The sequence below is a fragment of the Nomascus leucogenys genome, chromosome 12 (assembly GCF_006542625.1).
Source record: "Nomascus leucogenys isolate Asia chromosome 12, Asia_NLE_v1, whole genome shotgun sequence".
Classification (NCBI taxonomy): Eukaryota; Metazoa; Chordata; class Mammalia; order Primates; family Hylobatidae; genus Nomascus; species Nomascus leucogenys.
The window spans coordinates 47557137-47572181 of record NC_044392.1 but is presented as its reverse complement, the minus strand read 5'-3'; the positions used below and the strand labels follow the sequence as shown (position 1 = coordinate 47572181).

Sequence of the window (15045 nt, the reverse complement as noted above, 5' to 3'; positions counted from 1 at the left end):
TAATGATGTCTTCTTTTTTTTTTTTTTTTTTTTTTTACTTGTGACCAAGTCTCACTCCTGTCGCCAGGCTGGAGTGCAGTGGCGCGATCTTGGCTCTGCAACCTCTAACTCTGGTTCAAGCGATTCTCCTGCCTCAGCCTCCCGAGTGGCTGTGACAACAGACACGTGCCACCACACCCAGCTAATTTTTGTATTTTTAGTAGAAACCAGGTTTCACCATGTTGGCCAGGATGGTGTTGATCTCTTGGTGATCCACCCGTTCAGCCTCTCAAAGTGCAGGGATTACAGGCGTGAGCCACTGCACCCAGCCACTTTAATGATGTCTTGATACACCCCTTGTATGGTTGAGAGTCTCTTTCTTCCTACTTGTGTTAAAATTCTGGAGAGCCTGTGGCTTTGAGCAGAAAGTGAAGAATTTGACTTCCTCTGAGCTTTGCAGAAATAATACCATGCCCACAAAAATTCAAGGAAGATTGTCTTGGGCAACATTCTGGGCCCTTGGGCCCTGGCACATATTTCCCTTTTTCCCTATGTTGCTTAAGAGAAAAGAACCTGGTAGCGCCCAGCCAAGCCAGTTGTCAGCGGGCTGCCTTTCACCCTAAACTGCTAGGAGGTTGTACTTAACTGGGGGCTGGGAAGGAAATTTTGGTCAGGACAACCCAAACTTGAATCCTGTGATGTGGGGTGTCTGAAGGTCCCAAGGGAGATGGGCAGTGGGGGTCTAGCAGAAGGCTACAGGTTGGACGGTGACTGCAGAAATGAACCCCCAGTTCAGCTTCCTCTGCCTTTTCCAGTGCTAAAGCACGAGGACTTCCCCTCCCAGCCAACCTTCCCAACGACCCCAACAAGTGCAAAATGCCAGGCTCCCTCCCACCCCAGAGGAGACATGCTTAAGAGTTCTCCATAAAGGAGGTGACTGCCCTAGCCTAGGCCTCCTTCTCTCCACCTCCTCTGTGTCCTTCCTACCTCATGAAAGAATTTATCCCCAAATCCCCTCTGTGGGGCACAGGGAACTCTCCTATCAGCCAAGGGCCCTCCAGCCCCACCTACTGCTCACTACAGTTCCCAGGGTCTCCTGAGGCCTGTGTCCTTGTCATCCTCAAGTCAGGGGTCGTGTGGGACAAGGTGAGTAAACTTGACCTCTGGGTCAGCCTTTCATTCAGCTGCCATGTGCTGAGGGCTTGCCATACCAACACAAGGCATCCTTTGTAAGGGTGACATTGGGAGCATAGGGAAGAGGTTGATGAGCTGGATCTTGTAAGACAAGGGAAAGTATAGACAAAATACACCAAGCAGAGGGAACCAAGTGTAAAGGTACACTGCTAAAAGACCTGAGGCTGGGCGCGGTGGCTCACGCCTATAATCCCAGTACTTTGGGAGGCCGAGGCGGGCAGATCACCTGAGGTCGGGAGTTTGAGACCAGCCTGACCAACATGGAGAAACCCCGTTTCTACTAAAAATATGAAATAAGCTGGGCGTGGTGGCACATGCCTGTAATCCCAGCTACTCGGGAGGCTGAGACAAGAATCACTTGAACCTGGGAGGCGGAGGTTGCAGTGAGCCGAGATGGCGCCACTACACTCCAGCCTGGGCAAGAAGAGCGAAACTCCGTCTCAAAAAAAAAAGGTGGTCCTGCTACTATGAATAGATAGCTCCATGGACCCAGCAGGGGTTAGGGTAGAGGCTCCCACTTATGCCACGGTGGGCTCTCCCACCTGCATCACACCCTGGCTAGTGACCCAGTCAGACGTGCTGGAGACCCTGGCTGACCACCTGTTCCAGGGGCAAGGAAGGAAGGAGAGGGGAGCATTGTGAAGCAGGGCAGGATGACTCCTGAAGGTGGAGACTGAGGCCCTAGACAGCTCTGGGACCCTTAATGGTGGCAGCAGCCCCCAGTCATAGGCCTCACTGTGTGGGCAACCTGGGACAGCTAAGATCCCCATGAGGTCTCTTTAAAGGATTCACTAAATGCTCCATTTAGTCTTGGTTTGTTTTTTTGTTTTGTTTTTTGAGATGGAGTCTCGCTCTGTCGCCCGGCTGGAATGCAGTGGTACAATCTTGGCTCACTGCAAACTCCCTGGTTCAAGCAATTCTGCCTCAGCCTCCTGAGTAGCTGGGATTACAGGCATGTGCCACCACACGCAGCTAATTTTTGTATTTTTAGTAGAGACGAGGTTTCACCATGTTGGCCAGGATGGTATCAATCTGACCTCGTGCTCTGTCTGCCTCAGCCTCCCAAAGTGCTGGGATTACAGGCGTGAGCCACCACGCCTGGCGATTTAGTTTCTTACCCTTTAGTGTAAGGTGATTATCAGCTGAAGATTTAAACACATCCATGAGGAGATGGGGGAAGGGGTTCCTTCAGAAAGTCCTAAAGCTTTCCTCTGGAATGTTTTTTGTTTTTTGTTTTTTGTTTTTAACAGAGTTTCACTCTTGTTCCCCAGGCTGGAGTGCAATGGCACGATCTGGGCTCACCGCAACCTCCGCCTCCCAGGTTCAAGCGATTCTTCTGCCTCAGCCTCCCCACTAGCTGGGATTACAGGCATGCACCACCACGCCTGGCTAATTTTGTATTTTTAGTAGTGATAGGGTTTCTCCATGTTGGCCAGGCTCGTCTCGAACTCCTGACCTCATGTGATCTGCCCGCCTCGGCCTCCCAAAGTGCTGGGATTACAGGCATGAGCCACCGCACCCAGCCTCCCCTTTGGATTTTAATTCAAAGCACATACTCCCAAGGAGTTTAATTTCAAGAGGAAAGCCAGTTCAGACAACAGAGAAGAGAAAGGAGGTGGGGGAAAGGTAGATGGGAAAGATAAAAGAAGAAAGGCCCCTAATGTTTTCCTCAGCACTGCCAAGGCAGGACCTCACCCTCAGCCTCTGACCCCTTTGTGATAAGCAGGAGTCCTGGGGTCTGGCCAGATAATTCACTCATGGGGGATGTGGGTAGATGGCAGCTCTCCAGAAGCACCAGTTAAGATAGTTGAACCACAGACCTGACTACCTGCCCTAACCCCTCCCAGCTCCCACCTCTACTGCTGCCCCTCCAGTTCCTCCACTGAAGCATCGTAAGGCTCCCCAGAGGTTTGGCCTCCCAGAAAGCAGGATGAACCAGGAATATCCTCATCCCTATCCTTTGGAGCTCACAGAGGCCCAAAGAAGTCTGACTCTCAGGTCTTCCTCCCCAGTTAAAGGCATTACCAGACACCATTCTGTGAACCCTCTCTCCCACAAGAAAGGCCTTCTTCTAAGCCCCACCCAGGCTCTACAGAGGATGCAGGTTGCAGGTGGCCTCCAGGCAGAGGGCACTATGTGTGCTGCCTGAGACAGTATAGCGTGTTCCGGCAGAGCTTCCACATGGGCCTACCCCAGAACCCACCTTGAGGTAGCCAGCAAGGAGAAGGCAGTTCAACCTAAGCATGGGGAGGACAGAGTCAGAAGGGTCTGAGAGGTAGGGAAGAACCAGTGCTTCCAGGAGATGAGAAGAGACCTAAAGTCTAGAACAGAAAGGCTTGCAGGCACTGAAATCCCAAAAGCACCCAACTCATCACTCCAAGAAAACAAGCTGCTCCAGGATTCTGGCAGGGATGAGGATTGGCAGTGTGGACACAGCTGGGTTGGCAGGGTATCCTGACCACCAGCTTCCTGCCAAGTGTGTGTCTGTGCCAGTCAGCCTGTGGCAGACACAGCAGCAAGTGGCCCCAGCTCATGCGCAGTGGCCATGGGGAGTGAGATCCCTAGGTCTGACTCTTTGGGGGACATTAGCCCTGCCATGGGTGAGTGGGGAGGAAGTCAATAGACTAAGATTATTGGGGGAACGTAGGGGCACCTGGTCCCATGCAACCCATAAAACTAGAGGGGTACAGGACGTGAGTATTACGAAGTTTTTCCTAGTGGCGATATGGGAGGGAGCAGGGAGACACACTGGAAGTGGCCTAGGTAGAAAGTCTGACCTAGGTGATTCTTGAGTTGAAGACAGGGAGAAAGTGAGTTGTTTTTTCCTAGTCATTACTAATCAGTAGTGGCCAGGCACAGTGGCTCACACCTGTAATCCTACCACTTTGGGAGGCCAAGGTGGGAGGATCACTTGAGCCCAGGAGTTTGAGATCAGCCTGGTCAACATGATGAAACCCCATCTCTACAAAAAATACAAAAAAAAAATAGGTCAGTTGCTGTGGCTCACACCTATAATCCCAGCACTTTGGGAGGCCAAGGCAGGAGGATCACCTGCAGTCAGGAGTTCAAGACTAGCCTGGTCAACATGGCAAAACCCCATCTTTACTTAAAAAATACAAAAATTAGCCCTGAGCAGTGGGAGGTACCTATAATCCCAGCTACTGGGGAGGCTGAGGCACAGGAGAACTGCTTGAACCCGGGAGGTGGAGGTTGCAGTGAGCGAAGATTGCACCACTGCACTCCAGCAGGGCAACAGAGTGAGACTCCATCTCAAAAAAAAAAGATTTTGGCCAGGCCGGTGGCTCATCCCTGTAATTCCAGCATTTTGGGAGGCCAAGGCGGGTGGATCACTTGAGGCCTGGAATTCGAGACCAGCCTGGCCAACATGGTGAAACCCTGTCTCTACTGAAAACACAAAAATTAGCCAGGCATGGGGGCAGGGGGCCTGTAATCCCAGCTACTCGGGAGGCTGAGGCAGGAGAATCGCTTGAACCCAGGAGGCAGAGGTTGCAGTGAGCCGAGATCACACCATTGCACTCCAGCCTGGGCAACAAGTGCAAAACTCCATCTCAAAACAAACAGATACACATGTATATATATAAAGTTGGGTGTGGTGGCATGTGCCTGTAGTCCCAGCTACTTGAGAGGCTGAAGTGGGAGGGTCACTGGAGCCCAAGAGGTCAAGGCTACAAGGCTACAGTGAGCTGTGATCACACCACTGCAGTCTGACCTGGGTGACAGAGTGAGACTCTGTCTCAAAACAACAACAACAACAACAAGCCGGGCGCGGTGGCTCATTCTTGTAATCTCAGCACTTTGGGAGGCCAAGGCAGGTGGATCACTTGAGGCCAGGAGTTTGAGACCAGCCTGGCCAACATGGTGAAACCCCGTCTCTACTAAAAATACAAAAATTAGCCAGGCATGGGGGCAGGGGGCCTGTAATCCCAGCTACTCAGTAGGCTGAGGCAGGAGAATCGCTTGAACCAGGGAGGTGGAGGTTGCAGTGAGCTGAGATTGCACCACTGCACTCCAGCCTGGGTGACAGAGCAAGACTCCGTCTCAAAAAAAAGGAAACAAAAACACCCCAAAACAAACTAACCAGTAGAAAGTGAGATGTTTAGAGAGATGGTGGAAAGCTGTATAATACATCAAACTCAACCTGAGCTCCATTTTCTCTGCCCACCCAGGACTGGCAGAGGCTGCAGGCATTGTGATGGATGCCAGGCAGCAAATACCTACACATCTGCTGCCTAAGTTTTGTAATGGCTGGCAGCCAGATTAACTGCACCAGATCATCATCCACACCTCCTGCTGAATAGAGATGCAGCTGCACCAGGCACGACAGCTGCTGAACCCAGGTGCTATACACCATGCCCAAGCTCAGCTGTGTCCCCAGCCCTAGCTGACCAGGCTGTGTGGCTGCAGGTCAGGGTGCTCCACCAAGCATCAGTCTGCTCATCTGTAAGCATCAAGTGAGAGTTCAGAAGTAAAAATGCTTGTAAAATATAAGTCCACTATCAGCTGGGCATGGTGGCTCATGCCCATAATCCCAGCATTTTGGGAGGCCAAGGCAGATGGATCACTTGAGGTCAGGAGTTCGAAACCAGCCTAGCCAACATGGTGAAACCCCATCTCTACTAAAAATACAAAAATTAGCCAGGTGTGGTGGCATGTGCCTGCAGTCCCAGCTACCCGGGAGGCTGAGGCAGGAGAATTACTTGAACCTGGGAGACAGAGGTTGCAGTGAGCTGAGATCATGCAACTACACACTGCACTCCAGCCTGGGTAACAGAGAGAAATTCTGTCTCAAAAAAATTATATATATATATACACACACACACACACACACACACACATCTATATGTATATAAGTCCCATATAAATAGCTGTAAATCCCCTATGCTGGACTGTTGTGGGGAAGATAGAAACCCAACAGGCTCTCTGAGGCAGTCTGCACAAAGCGGGCTTTGCTTGTGGAGAACCATAGGAGGCTGCTGGAATACAGGAGGATCATGGTCTCTGAATTTTCATGCACAACGTCTCACTAATTCTGCCCCTCCCTGTCCACTTCTCTTCCCTTTCTCCTCATATCTTGGTAGGTACCCTCTGCCCTTTTATTGCTCATACTTTTCCATTATGATACAATTCCTCCTAAGAAAACCAAATACTTGGGACAGAAATGGGGAGGTTGGGAAACAAGACTCATTAGAGAGGCCTTCTGGGTAGTGGTCAGGCCTTGGAGGTGGGAACACCAACATTTCCCTGTGACTTGTGCCCAAGTGAATAAAATCGTACTTTAGATCTAGAGCTTCCTGTAGAGCAGACAAGTGAATTTTCCAGCTGTTGGACAACCAGGAAGAACCTTGAAACTCTAAATTAGTCCTTTTTGCCAGCTCTGTGAAAATGATTCTGAATCCTTTAAATATTTTTCCTTTGCCAGCTGGCACAATGTTTGTCAATAGAGGACACTGGAGGAACATTTCAGGAGGAACCATTACTTCCTTGTTCTGGTGGGTCCCGGAACATGACTTCAGGACTCATCTCCGGCAGTGCATAGCAGCCAGTAGTACCCAGTGGGCAGCAGCTTCAGGCTGTTTCATAAGGAAATGCCTCCTGTGAGCCACCTCCCATACATAGCTTTCCCAGGCACTCTAGAGGGTAGAATTCCTGTAAGTTCTGGAAGGCAGATTTCTGGCACATTCCATCAACATGCCATCACAGCAACCTCTGAGTAATTCAGTGAGCCACAGCCATGCCCTTTTCTTTTTTCCTTTTTTTTGAGACGGAGTCTCACTCTGTTACCTAGACTGGAGTGCCATGGCTTGATCTCGGCTCACTGCAACCTCCACCTCCCAGGTTCAACCGATTCTCCTGCCTCACCCTCCTGAGTAGCTGGGCTTACAGGTGCTCACCACCACACTTGGCTATTTTTTTGTATTTTTAGTAGAGACAGGGTTTCACCACGTTGGCCAGGCTGGTCTCGAACTCCTCACCTCAAGGTCAAGTGATCCACCCACTTTAGCCTCCCAAAGCGCTGGGATTACAGGCATGAGCCACCCGGCCTTTTTTTTTTTTTTTTTTTGTGAAGCAGAGTCTCGCTCTGTCACTCAGCCTGAAGTGCAGTGGTGCCATCTTGGCTCAGTGCAACTTCCACCTCCTGGGTTCAAGCGATTCTCCTGCCTTAGCCTCCTGAGTAGCTGGGATTACAGGCGTGTGCCACCACACCTGTATTTTTAGTAGAGACGGGGTTTTGCCATGTTGGCCAGGCTGGTCTCGAACTCCTGACCTCAAGTGACCCACCTGCCTCAGCCTCCCAAAGTGCTGGGATTACAAGCATGAGCCACTGCACCTGGCCAAGCCATGCCCTTTTCAACAATGTCTGGATCTCAGACCTGGTGGCTAGAGCTCTTCCCTATGTGCTCTAACTCTAGGAGTAACAGCTGCTCCTAACATCTGCTCTTCCTATGTGCTTTAGAGTTCTCTCTGCTTATTAGCCAATTCCTCATTACTCCAATCCCCCGTCATCAAATAGAGTTGATAATTCTTTACAGTAAACTATCCCTGTTGATACTGTGTCATTTGTCTGTCTTCACTGGACCCTGACATACAAACAGCATGGTGGTTGTATGTGCAGTAGTTGGATGGGAAGGGGCATTCTTAGGACCTACATCTTCAGTCTCTCTGGAAAAGCCAAGGCCTGGAGGAGGGCCACAGCTATATGATACAGGTGAAGGCAGGGAGGAAGGGGGTTTTGTGCTGAATACCTTGGGCCTAGAGTGTGATAAATGTTTAGAGAATGAAAAATTACACTAGCACTGGCCTTCAACCTATTATCAAACTTCAGGGATTCTTCAAGACCCTTGTCCAGTTTTCCTCACAAGTGTCCCAGGAACAAAGGACAGAGTCTAAAATTCCTTTCAGCACTACTTTTCTCTAAGCAGGGGTATTATGAAATCTGACTGGTATTTTAGAATGCAGACTGACCTGGAATATAGAGACTACAGGCAAGAAGATCAGTCAGGAGGCCTTTGCAATAGACCCCATGAGAAATAACGGTCAAGAAAAAGGAAAGCATAAAAACAAAACACATGCTTTTCCTCAGAGAACCAGCCTTTGAAGTCAGATTACTAGAAAACCATACTAAAAAAATTATTTGTTGTTGCTGGGCACGGTGGCTTATGCCTGTAATCCCAGCACTTTGGGAGGCCAAGGCGGGTGGATCACCTGAGGTCAGGAGTTTGAGACCAGCCTGGCCAACGTGGTGAAACCCCATCTCTACTAAAAATACAAAAATTAGCCAGGCGTGGTGGCAGGTGCCTGTAAGCCCAGCTACTCAGGAGGCTGAGGCAGGAGAATTGCTTGAACTTGGGAGGCGGAGGTTGCAGTGAGCCGAGATCGCGCGACTGCACTCCAGCCTGGGCAACAAGAGTGAAACTCCATCTGGAAAAAAAAAAAAAAAAAAAAAGCCAGGCATGGCAGTGGGAGCATGTAATCCCACCTACTCGGGAAGTTGAGGCTGGAGAATTGCTTGAACCCGGGAGGTGGAGGTTGCAGCGAGCCGAGATCGCACCCCTGCACTTCAGCCCAGGCAACAAAGCAAGACTCTATCTCAAAAAAAAAAAAAAAAAAATTGTTGTTTATCTGAAATTCAAATTTACCTGGTGTCCCAAGTGTTTTGTTTATTCTGTTTGCTAAATCTGGCAATAGGGAGTATTTAATCTAAATAATTGAAAGGCACCTGAAAGGACAGTGGCCTAACACAAGGGTTTCTTGTGCAAACAGTGGCCCATCAACCTCCAAGGCCCTTTCCCAGCCCAGGTCAACACCTGTTCTCTCTTTCCAGTACAAGCCTCAGAGATTTCAACACTTTTCCATTCCTCTTCAACACTGTCACCACTCTCTCCCCTGGGCTTCCTTTTCCCAAGGCCCGACTGTGAAGCAGGTTGCAGTTGCCTTGCCACTTACTCCCAAAATAAGCTCCTAGCCTCTTGCAAGTGTTTTACCTCTAATCACCAGAGAGGAAGATACAGGGACACAAACGTAATCAACGACAAAAAGTGTATGAGGTGGTTTTTGGGGGGTGTGTGTGTGTGTGTGTGTGTGTGTGCTTGAGACAGAGTCTTGCTCCTTCACCCAGGCTGGAGTGCATGGGTGAAATCATGCCCAGGCATGATCACAGCTCACTGCAACCTCTACCTCCCAGGCTCAAGCGATCCTCCTACCTCAGCCTCTCGAGTAGCTGGAATTACAGGTGTGTGCCACCATGCCCAGTTTTTTTTTTTTATTAATTTTTTTGTAGAGATGGGAGTCTCCCTATGTTGCACAGGCTGGTCTTGAACTCCTGGCTTCAAGCAATCCTCCCGCCTCAGCCTCCCAAAGTGCTGGGATTAGAGGCATGAGCCACCCCACCCAGTGTAAGTGTGTAAGGTTTTAAAAGTTATCACAGTTGGGGCTGGGCTTGGTGGCTCACACCTGTAATCCCAGCACTTTGGGAGGCCGAGGTGGGAGGACTGCTTGATCCAGGAGTTCAAGACCAGCCTGGGCAACATAGGGAGGCCTCGTCTCTACAAAAAATTAAAAAAAAAAAAAAGTTATCACAGTTGGGGTCTTAGGTTTAGAGCTGCTGACCACCAAATCTCACAGTGATTCAAATGCCTTCTCTTCCTTTATTACTGAAGATGAAGCTCAAGGCTGAACATTCTGGTGCCCATTTATCACCATGGATGCCTTTGCCTGTCCTCCAGGAGCATTTCTGCTCATATATCCTTCCCCATGGCCTGGGGAATTGGGAGCCACCGGAACACATTAGAGCCTAGGAGACAGATGTAAATTATCTGGAAAGCCACAAAAAACCAAACCGAACTAAACTAAGGAATCATTGTCTTCATAATTCTCAGGGAAAAAGAAAACCATGGAAGGGTGTCTTGAGGCCAGGAGTTCGAGAACAGCCTGGGCAACATAGGGAGACCCTGTCTCTACCAAAAAAATTTAAAACATTAACCAGGCATGGGGGCAGGTGACTGTAGTCCCAGTTACTTAGGAGTATGAGGCAGGAGGATGGCTCAAGCCTAGAAGTTTGAGGTTACAGTGAGCTGTGATAACATCACTGCACTCCAGCCTCAGCAACAGAGTGAGAACTTGTCTCTAAAAATGAAAGGAAAAAGAAGTGAACTAAGGAAACTTTAAAATTTATTTTTATTTTTTGAGACAGGGTCTCACCCTGTCACCCAGGCCGAAGTGCATGCAGTGCCACCATCTTGGCTCACTGTAGCCTCAACTTCCTGCACTCAAGGTCCTCCTACTTCAGCCTCCCAAGCAGCGGGGACCACAGCTGTGAGCCACCATGCCTGGCTAATTTTTTTTTTTTTTTTTGAGATGGAGTCTTGCTCTGTCGCCCAGGCTGGAGTGCAGTGGCACGATCTCGGCTCACTGCAAGCTCTGCCTCCTGGGTTCACTCCATTCTCCTGCCTCAGCCTCCCGAGTAGCTGGGACTACAGGCACCCACCACCACGCCCGGCTAATTTTTTGTATTTTTAGTAGAGATGGGGTTTCACCGTGGTCTTGATCTCCTGACCTCGTGATCCGCCCGCCTCAGCCTCCCAAAGTGCTGGGATTACAGGCGTCAGCCACCGCGCCCGGCCGCCGGGCTAATGTTTTATTTCCTGTAGAGACAGAGTCTCACTAGGTTTGGTGCCCAGACTGATCTCGAACTCCTGGGCTCAGGTGATCCTCCCGCCTCAGCCTCCCAAAGTGCTGGGATTACAGGAGTGAGCCACCATGCCCAGCCTGCATGTTTACATTATTCAGCCTTAAAAAGGAATGAAATTCAGATACATGCAGTTTTGTACATATTTAATGCCATTAAAAATATACTCTTTAGAAATAGACCAGGCGTGGTGGCTCACATCTGTAATCCCAGCACTTTAGGAGGCTGAGGTGGGAGGATCACATGATCCCAGGAGTTCGAGACCAGTCTGGGCAACAAACATAGTGAGACCTCTTCTCTACAGAAAATAGAAAATTAGTCAGGCATGGTGGCTAACACCTGTGGTCCCTGCTACTTGGGAGGCTGAAGCAGGAGGACCTCTTGACCCCAGGAGGTGAAGGCTACAGTGAGCCAAGATCGTGGCACTGCACTCCAGCCTAGGCGATAGAGAGAGACCTTGTCTTAAGAACAACCAACCACAAAAAACTCTTTAGAAATAGAAAACGATACTATGAATATAATGTGGTTTCCTAATAAAGTTTTTTTTGTTTTCGTTTGGTTTGGGTTACTTTTTTTTTTTTTTTTTGAGTTGGAGTCTCTCTGTTGCCCAGACTGGAGTGCAGTGGCGCGATCTTGGCTCACTGTAACCTCCGCCTCCCGGCTTCAAGCGGTTCTCCTGCCTCAGCCTCCCGAGTAGCTGGGTGCCCGCCACCATGCCCGGCTATCTCATAAAGTTAACATGGGAAGGCTATGGACAACTGAAGTTATTCGCGTTTATTTTCACCTTTGGAGAAAACAAAAAGTATCCACTCCAAAAACTGGTTCCTTTCTATAACCTGACCTTTGGAGATTTTCAAGACCAGCCCGCCCGGCTTGCTCCAGACTCCATTTCCCAGAAACCCCAGTGTCTTGGTGGAGACAGCATTTCCCGGGCGCCCCCTCGCGGGGCAGTGCGGCGCGGCTCCGGTTCCCGGCGGCCCTCGCGGCAGGTTCCGGGCGTCAGGACAGTTCGTGATGGCCGGGGCTGGTTCCGCCGCTGTGTCGGGGGCAGGGACCCCGGTGGCGGGGCCCACAGGCCGCGACCTCTTCGCCGAAGGGCTTCTGGAGTTCCTGCGTCCCGCTGTGCAGCAGCTCGACTCTCACGTGCACGCCGTCAGGTGCCCGGGAGGGAAGTTGGGGGCGGGGCCTGTCTCTCTGGCTTTGTAGGGGCGGGGCCAAGAAAGTGTTCTGGCTGGGAGTGGGCATAAATTTAGGAAACTGATTCGAGGCGGGGAGGACAGGCGGAAGGCCGCAGGTGGAGGGTTCAGCGGAGGCCGGCTTCTCTCAGTACTTGGTAAATACGTAGGGGAGTTCGTTTCCTGAGCTCCGGTAACTGCCTGACCTTGTAGGCCTTGTACCTCTTTGCAGAGAGAGCCAGGTAGAGCTCCGGGAACAAATTGACAACCTAGCCACAGGTGAGTGAGCATCCCTGTGTACCCGGAATCCTTCAGCCCACTTTCAGGACCTTAGGTTTTTGCCAACCCCTGGGCTGAGTTTCTGTCACTTGCTTCCAGGGCATCAGGGCTGCCAAAGGACTCCTCCTTTCAGGGATGTCTTAAATCTCTAATGGCTGTGGCCCGTTTGGGTGCAAGTGTTTTCCATCCCATTACCAGCCTGCTTTCCCTCAGAACAAGAGATGAGCCATTAGATCTTAGCTGCACCCTACTTCCATCTCCAGAACTGTACCGCATAAATGAGGATCAGAAGGTGGCCCTGGATCTTGACCCCTATGTTAAGAAGCTACTTAATGCCCGGCGACGCGTTGTCTTGGTTAACAACATTCTACAGAATGCTCAGGTAAAAGAATATCATACCAACAGTGATTCTTTGCTCTTTTTTGTAAGTCCTCAACACAGTAAAAGCCACTGTAATTTTAAAACTCTTTGGGGAAAGGGAAATTCACTTCTCCCAGTACTTGAAAAATACCTAGGAGAATTCGTCTCATTCTCAGTATTCAGTTGCTGCCATTTACGTTCTTGTGTGTGTGTGTGTGTGTGTGACAGTCTCCCGCTGTCACCCAGGCTGGAGTGCGGTGGCTCAATCTCAGCTCACTGCAACCTCCGCCTCCTGGGCTCAAGCAATTCTGCCTCCGCCTCCCGAGTAGCTAGGACTACAAGCGTGCACAACGCCCAGCTAATTTTTGTATTTTTTTCTAGAAGTAGGGTTTTGCCATGTTGCCCAGGCTGGTCTGGAACTCCTGGGCTCAAGTGAGCTTCCCACCTTGGCCACCCGAAGTGCTGGGACCACAGGAGTGAGCCACCACACCTGGCTGTTTTTATGAGACAAGGTCTGTCACCCAGGATGGAGTGCAGTGGCATGATAAGGGCTCACTGCAGCCTCTACCTCCCAGGCTCAAGCGATCCATCCACCTCAGCCTCCCGAGTAGCTGGGACTACAGGCATGCACCACCATGTCCAGCTAATTTTTGTATTTTTTTCTAGAGACAGGGTTTCACCATGTTACCCAGGCTGGTCCCAAACTCCTGCATGCAAGTGATCCACCTGCCTGGGCCTCCCAAAACGCTGGGATTACAGGCGTGAGCCACTGTACCCAGCCTGTCTGGCCTTTTTTTTTTTTTTTTTTTTTAAATAGACAGGATTGGCCAGGCGAGGTGGCTCTTGCCTGTAATCCCAGCAGTTTGGGAGGCCGAGGCAGGCGGGTCACCTGAGGTTGGGAGTTCGAGACCAGCCTAACCAACATAGAGAAACCCCATCTCTACTAAAAATACAAAATTAGCTGGGCATGGTAACGCATGCCTGTAATCCCAGCTACTTGGGAGGCTGAGACAGAAGAATCACTTGAGCCCGGGGGACGGAGGTTGCGATGAGCTGAGATTGCACCATTGCACTTCAGCCTGGGCAACAAGAGCGAAACTCCATCTCAGAAAAAAAAAAAAAAAAGACAGGATCTCACTATGGTGCCCAGGCTGGTCTCAAACTGGGCTCAAGTGATCTTCCTGCCACTTCCTCCTAAAGTGCTGGGATAGGCATGAGCACCATGCCTGGCCTACATTTTTTTATTTTTTTTCTGAGACGGAGTTCTCCCTCTGTCACCCAGGCTGGAGTGCAGTGGCATGATCTCATTTCACTGCAACCTCCACCTCCCAGTTTCAAGCGATTCTCCTGCCTCATTACAGCGCCTGCCACCATGCCCAGCTAATTTTTTTGTATTTTTTTAGTAGAGACGGGTTTTACCATGTTGGTCAGGCTGGTCTTGAACTCCTGACCTCAGGTAATCCACCCACCTCAGCCTCCCAAAGTGCTGGGATTACAGGTGTGAGCCACCACACCCAGCCTACATTCTTATATATACTTTAGAAGACTGACTTTGAGGTAGACCAAGCCCGGTATTTTTCAGCACCTAGTTCACTTACACTCTAAAGCCTTTCACAGTGGTTATTAAGATTCCAAACCTTCCTTGTCTTGTAGGAACGACTGAGGCGGCTAAACCATAGTGTTGCCAAGGAAACAGCCCGCAGGAGAGCGATGCTGGATTCGGGAATTTACCCCCCTGGCTCCCCAAGCAAATAACAGATGAGCCTATGGACTCAGTAGCACAAGTACTGTTCCCCAGCTGCCTTGTTTCAAAGACATGCAAAGATCCTAGGAGACAGTCCCCGTAGACCTTCAGACATTAAAAAGGGAGCTGTACGGTTTGTTTGAAGCACTTCGTCTTACCCATTTATGTAGGGGCCCCGGGAAACCTACACACAGCCAGAATGAGGTTCCCAAAAGACTTATGTTTATTATGGCTCTTGCTTCCTTTCACAAATGAGCTGAGGCCTCTTTTTTTTTTTTTTTTTAAAGCTGCATACTTGAGGCTTACCTTATTCAGGCCTAGTTAACCAGAGGGGCTTCCTTTGTATGTTACATGCCTGGTTACATGGGCCTGGGCAGCATGTCCTCTACCTGTGACTTCTCATTTTCCTGTTTACACTGGGGATTTGGAGAGGGCAGGCAAAGTCAAAGTGAATGACCTCCGTCCAACCCACTTTTTTATTGCACTGGCTTGAATACTGTAGCAGTGTTGATAGAATCATTTTATTCAATAAATACTTAAAACGATGATATTCTAGTTTACTCTGGTATATGGAAAGGTTCCAGGAGTTTGTACTTTAATTCAAGACA

At 49.9% G+C, this 15045-nt stretch overlaps 1 protein-coding gene across 1 annotated transcript; it reads left to right on the top strand.

The window, feature by feature from the left end:
- Positions 1-11814: 11814 nt before the first annotated feature.
- On the top strand, positions 11815-14983 carry SNAPIN (SNAP associated protein). The gene is made up of 4 exons (XM_003259325.3): positions 11815-12036; positions 12287-12333; positions 12597-12715; positions 14347-14983. Exons 1-4 carry the CDS (start codon positions 11894-11896, stop codon positions 14446-14448), a joined length of 411 nt encoding a protein of 136 aa, XP_003259373.1. The 5' UTR covers positions 11815-11893; the 3' UTR covers positions 14449-14983.
- Positions 14984-15045: the final 62 nt, after the last annotated feature.

Bases quoted from the DNA above. Each gene is read 5' to 3' on its own strand.
- SNAPIN (XM_003259325.3), top strand. From the start codon at position 11,894: ATGGCCGGGGCTGGTTCCGCCGCTGTGTCGGGGGCAGGGACCCCGGTG. The intron at 12,037-12,286 runs GTGCCCGGGAGG...ACCTCTTTGCAG, and splicing joins TCTCACGTGCACGCCGTCAG to AGAGAGCCAGGTAGAGCTCC. The intron at 12,716-14,346 runs GTAAAAGAATAT...CTTGTCTTGTAG, and splicing joins ACATTCTACAGAATGCTCAG to GAACGACTGAGGCGGCTAAA.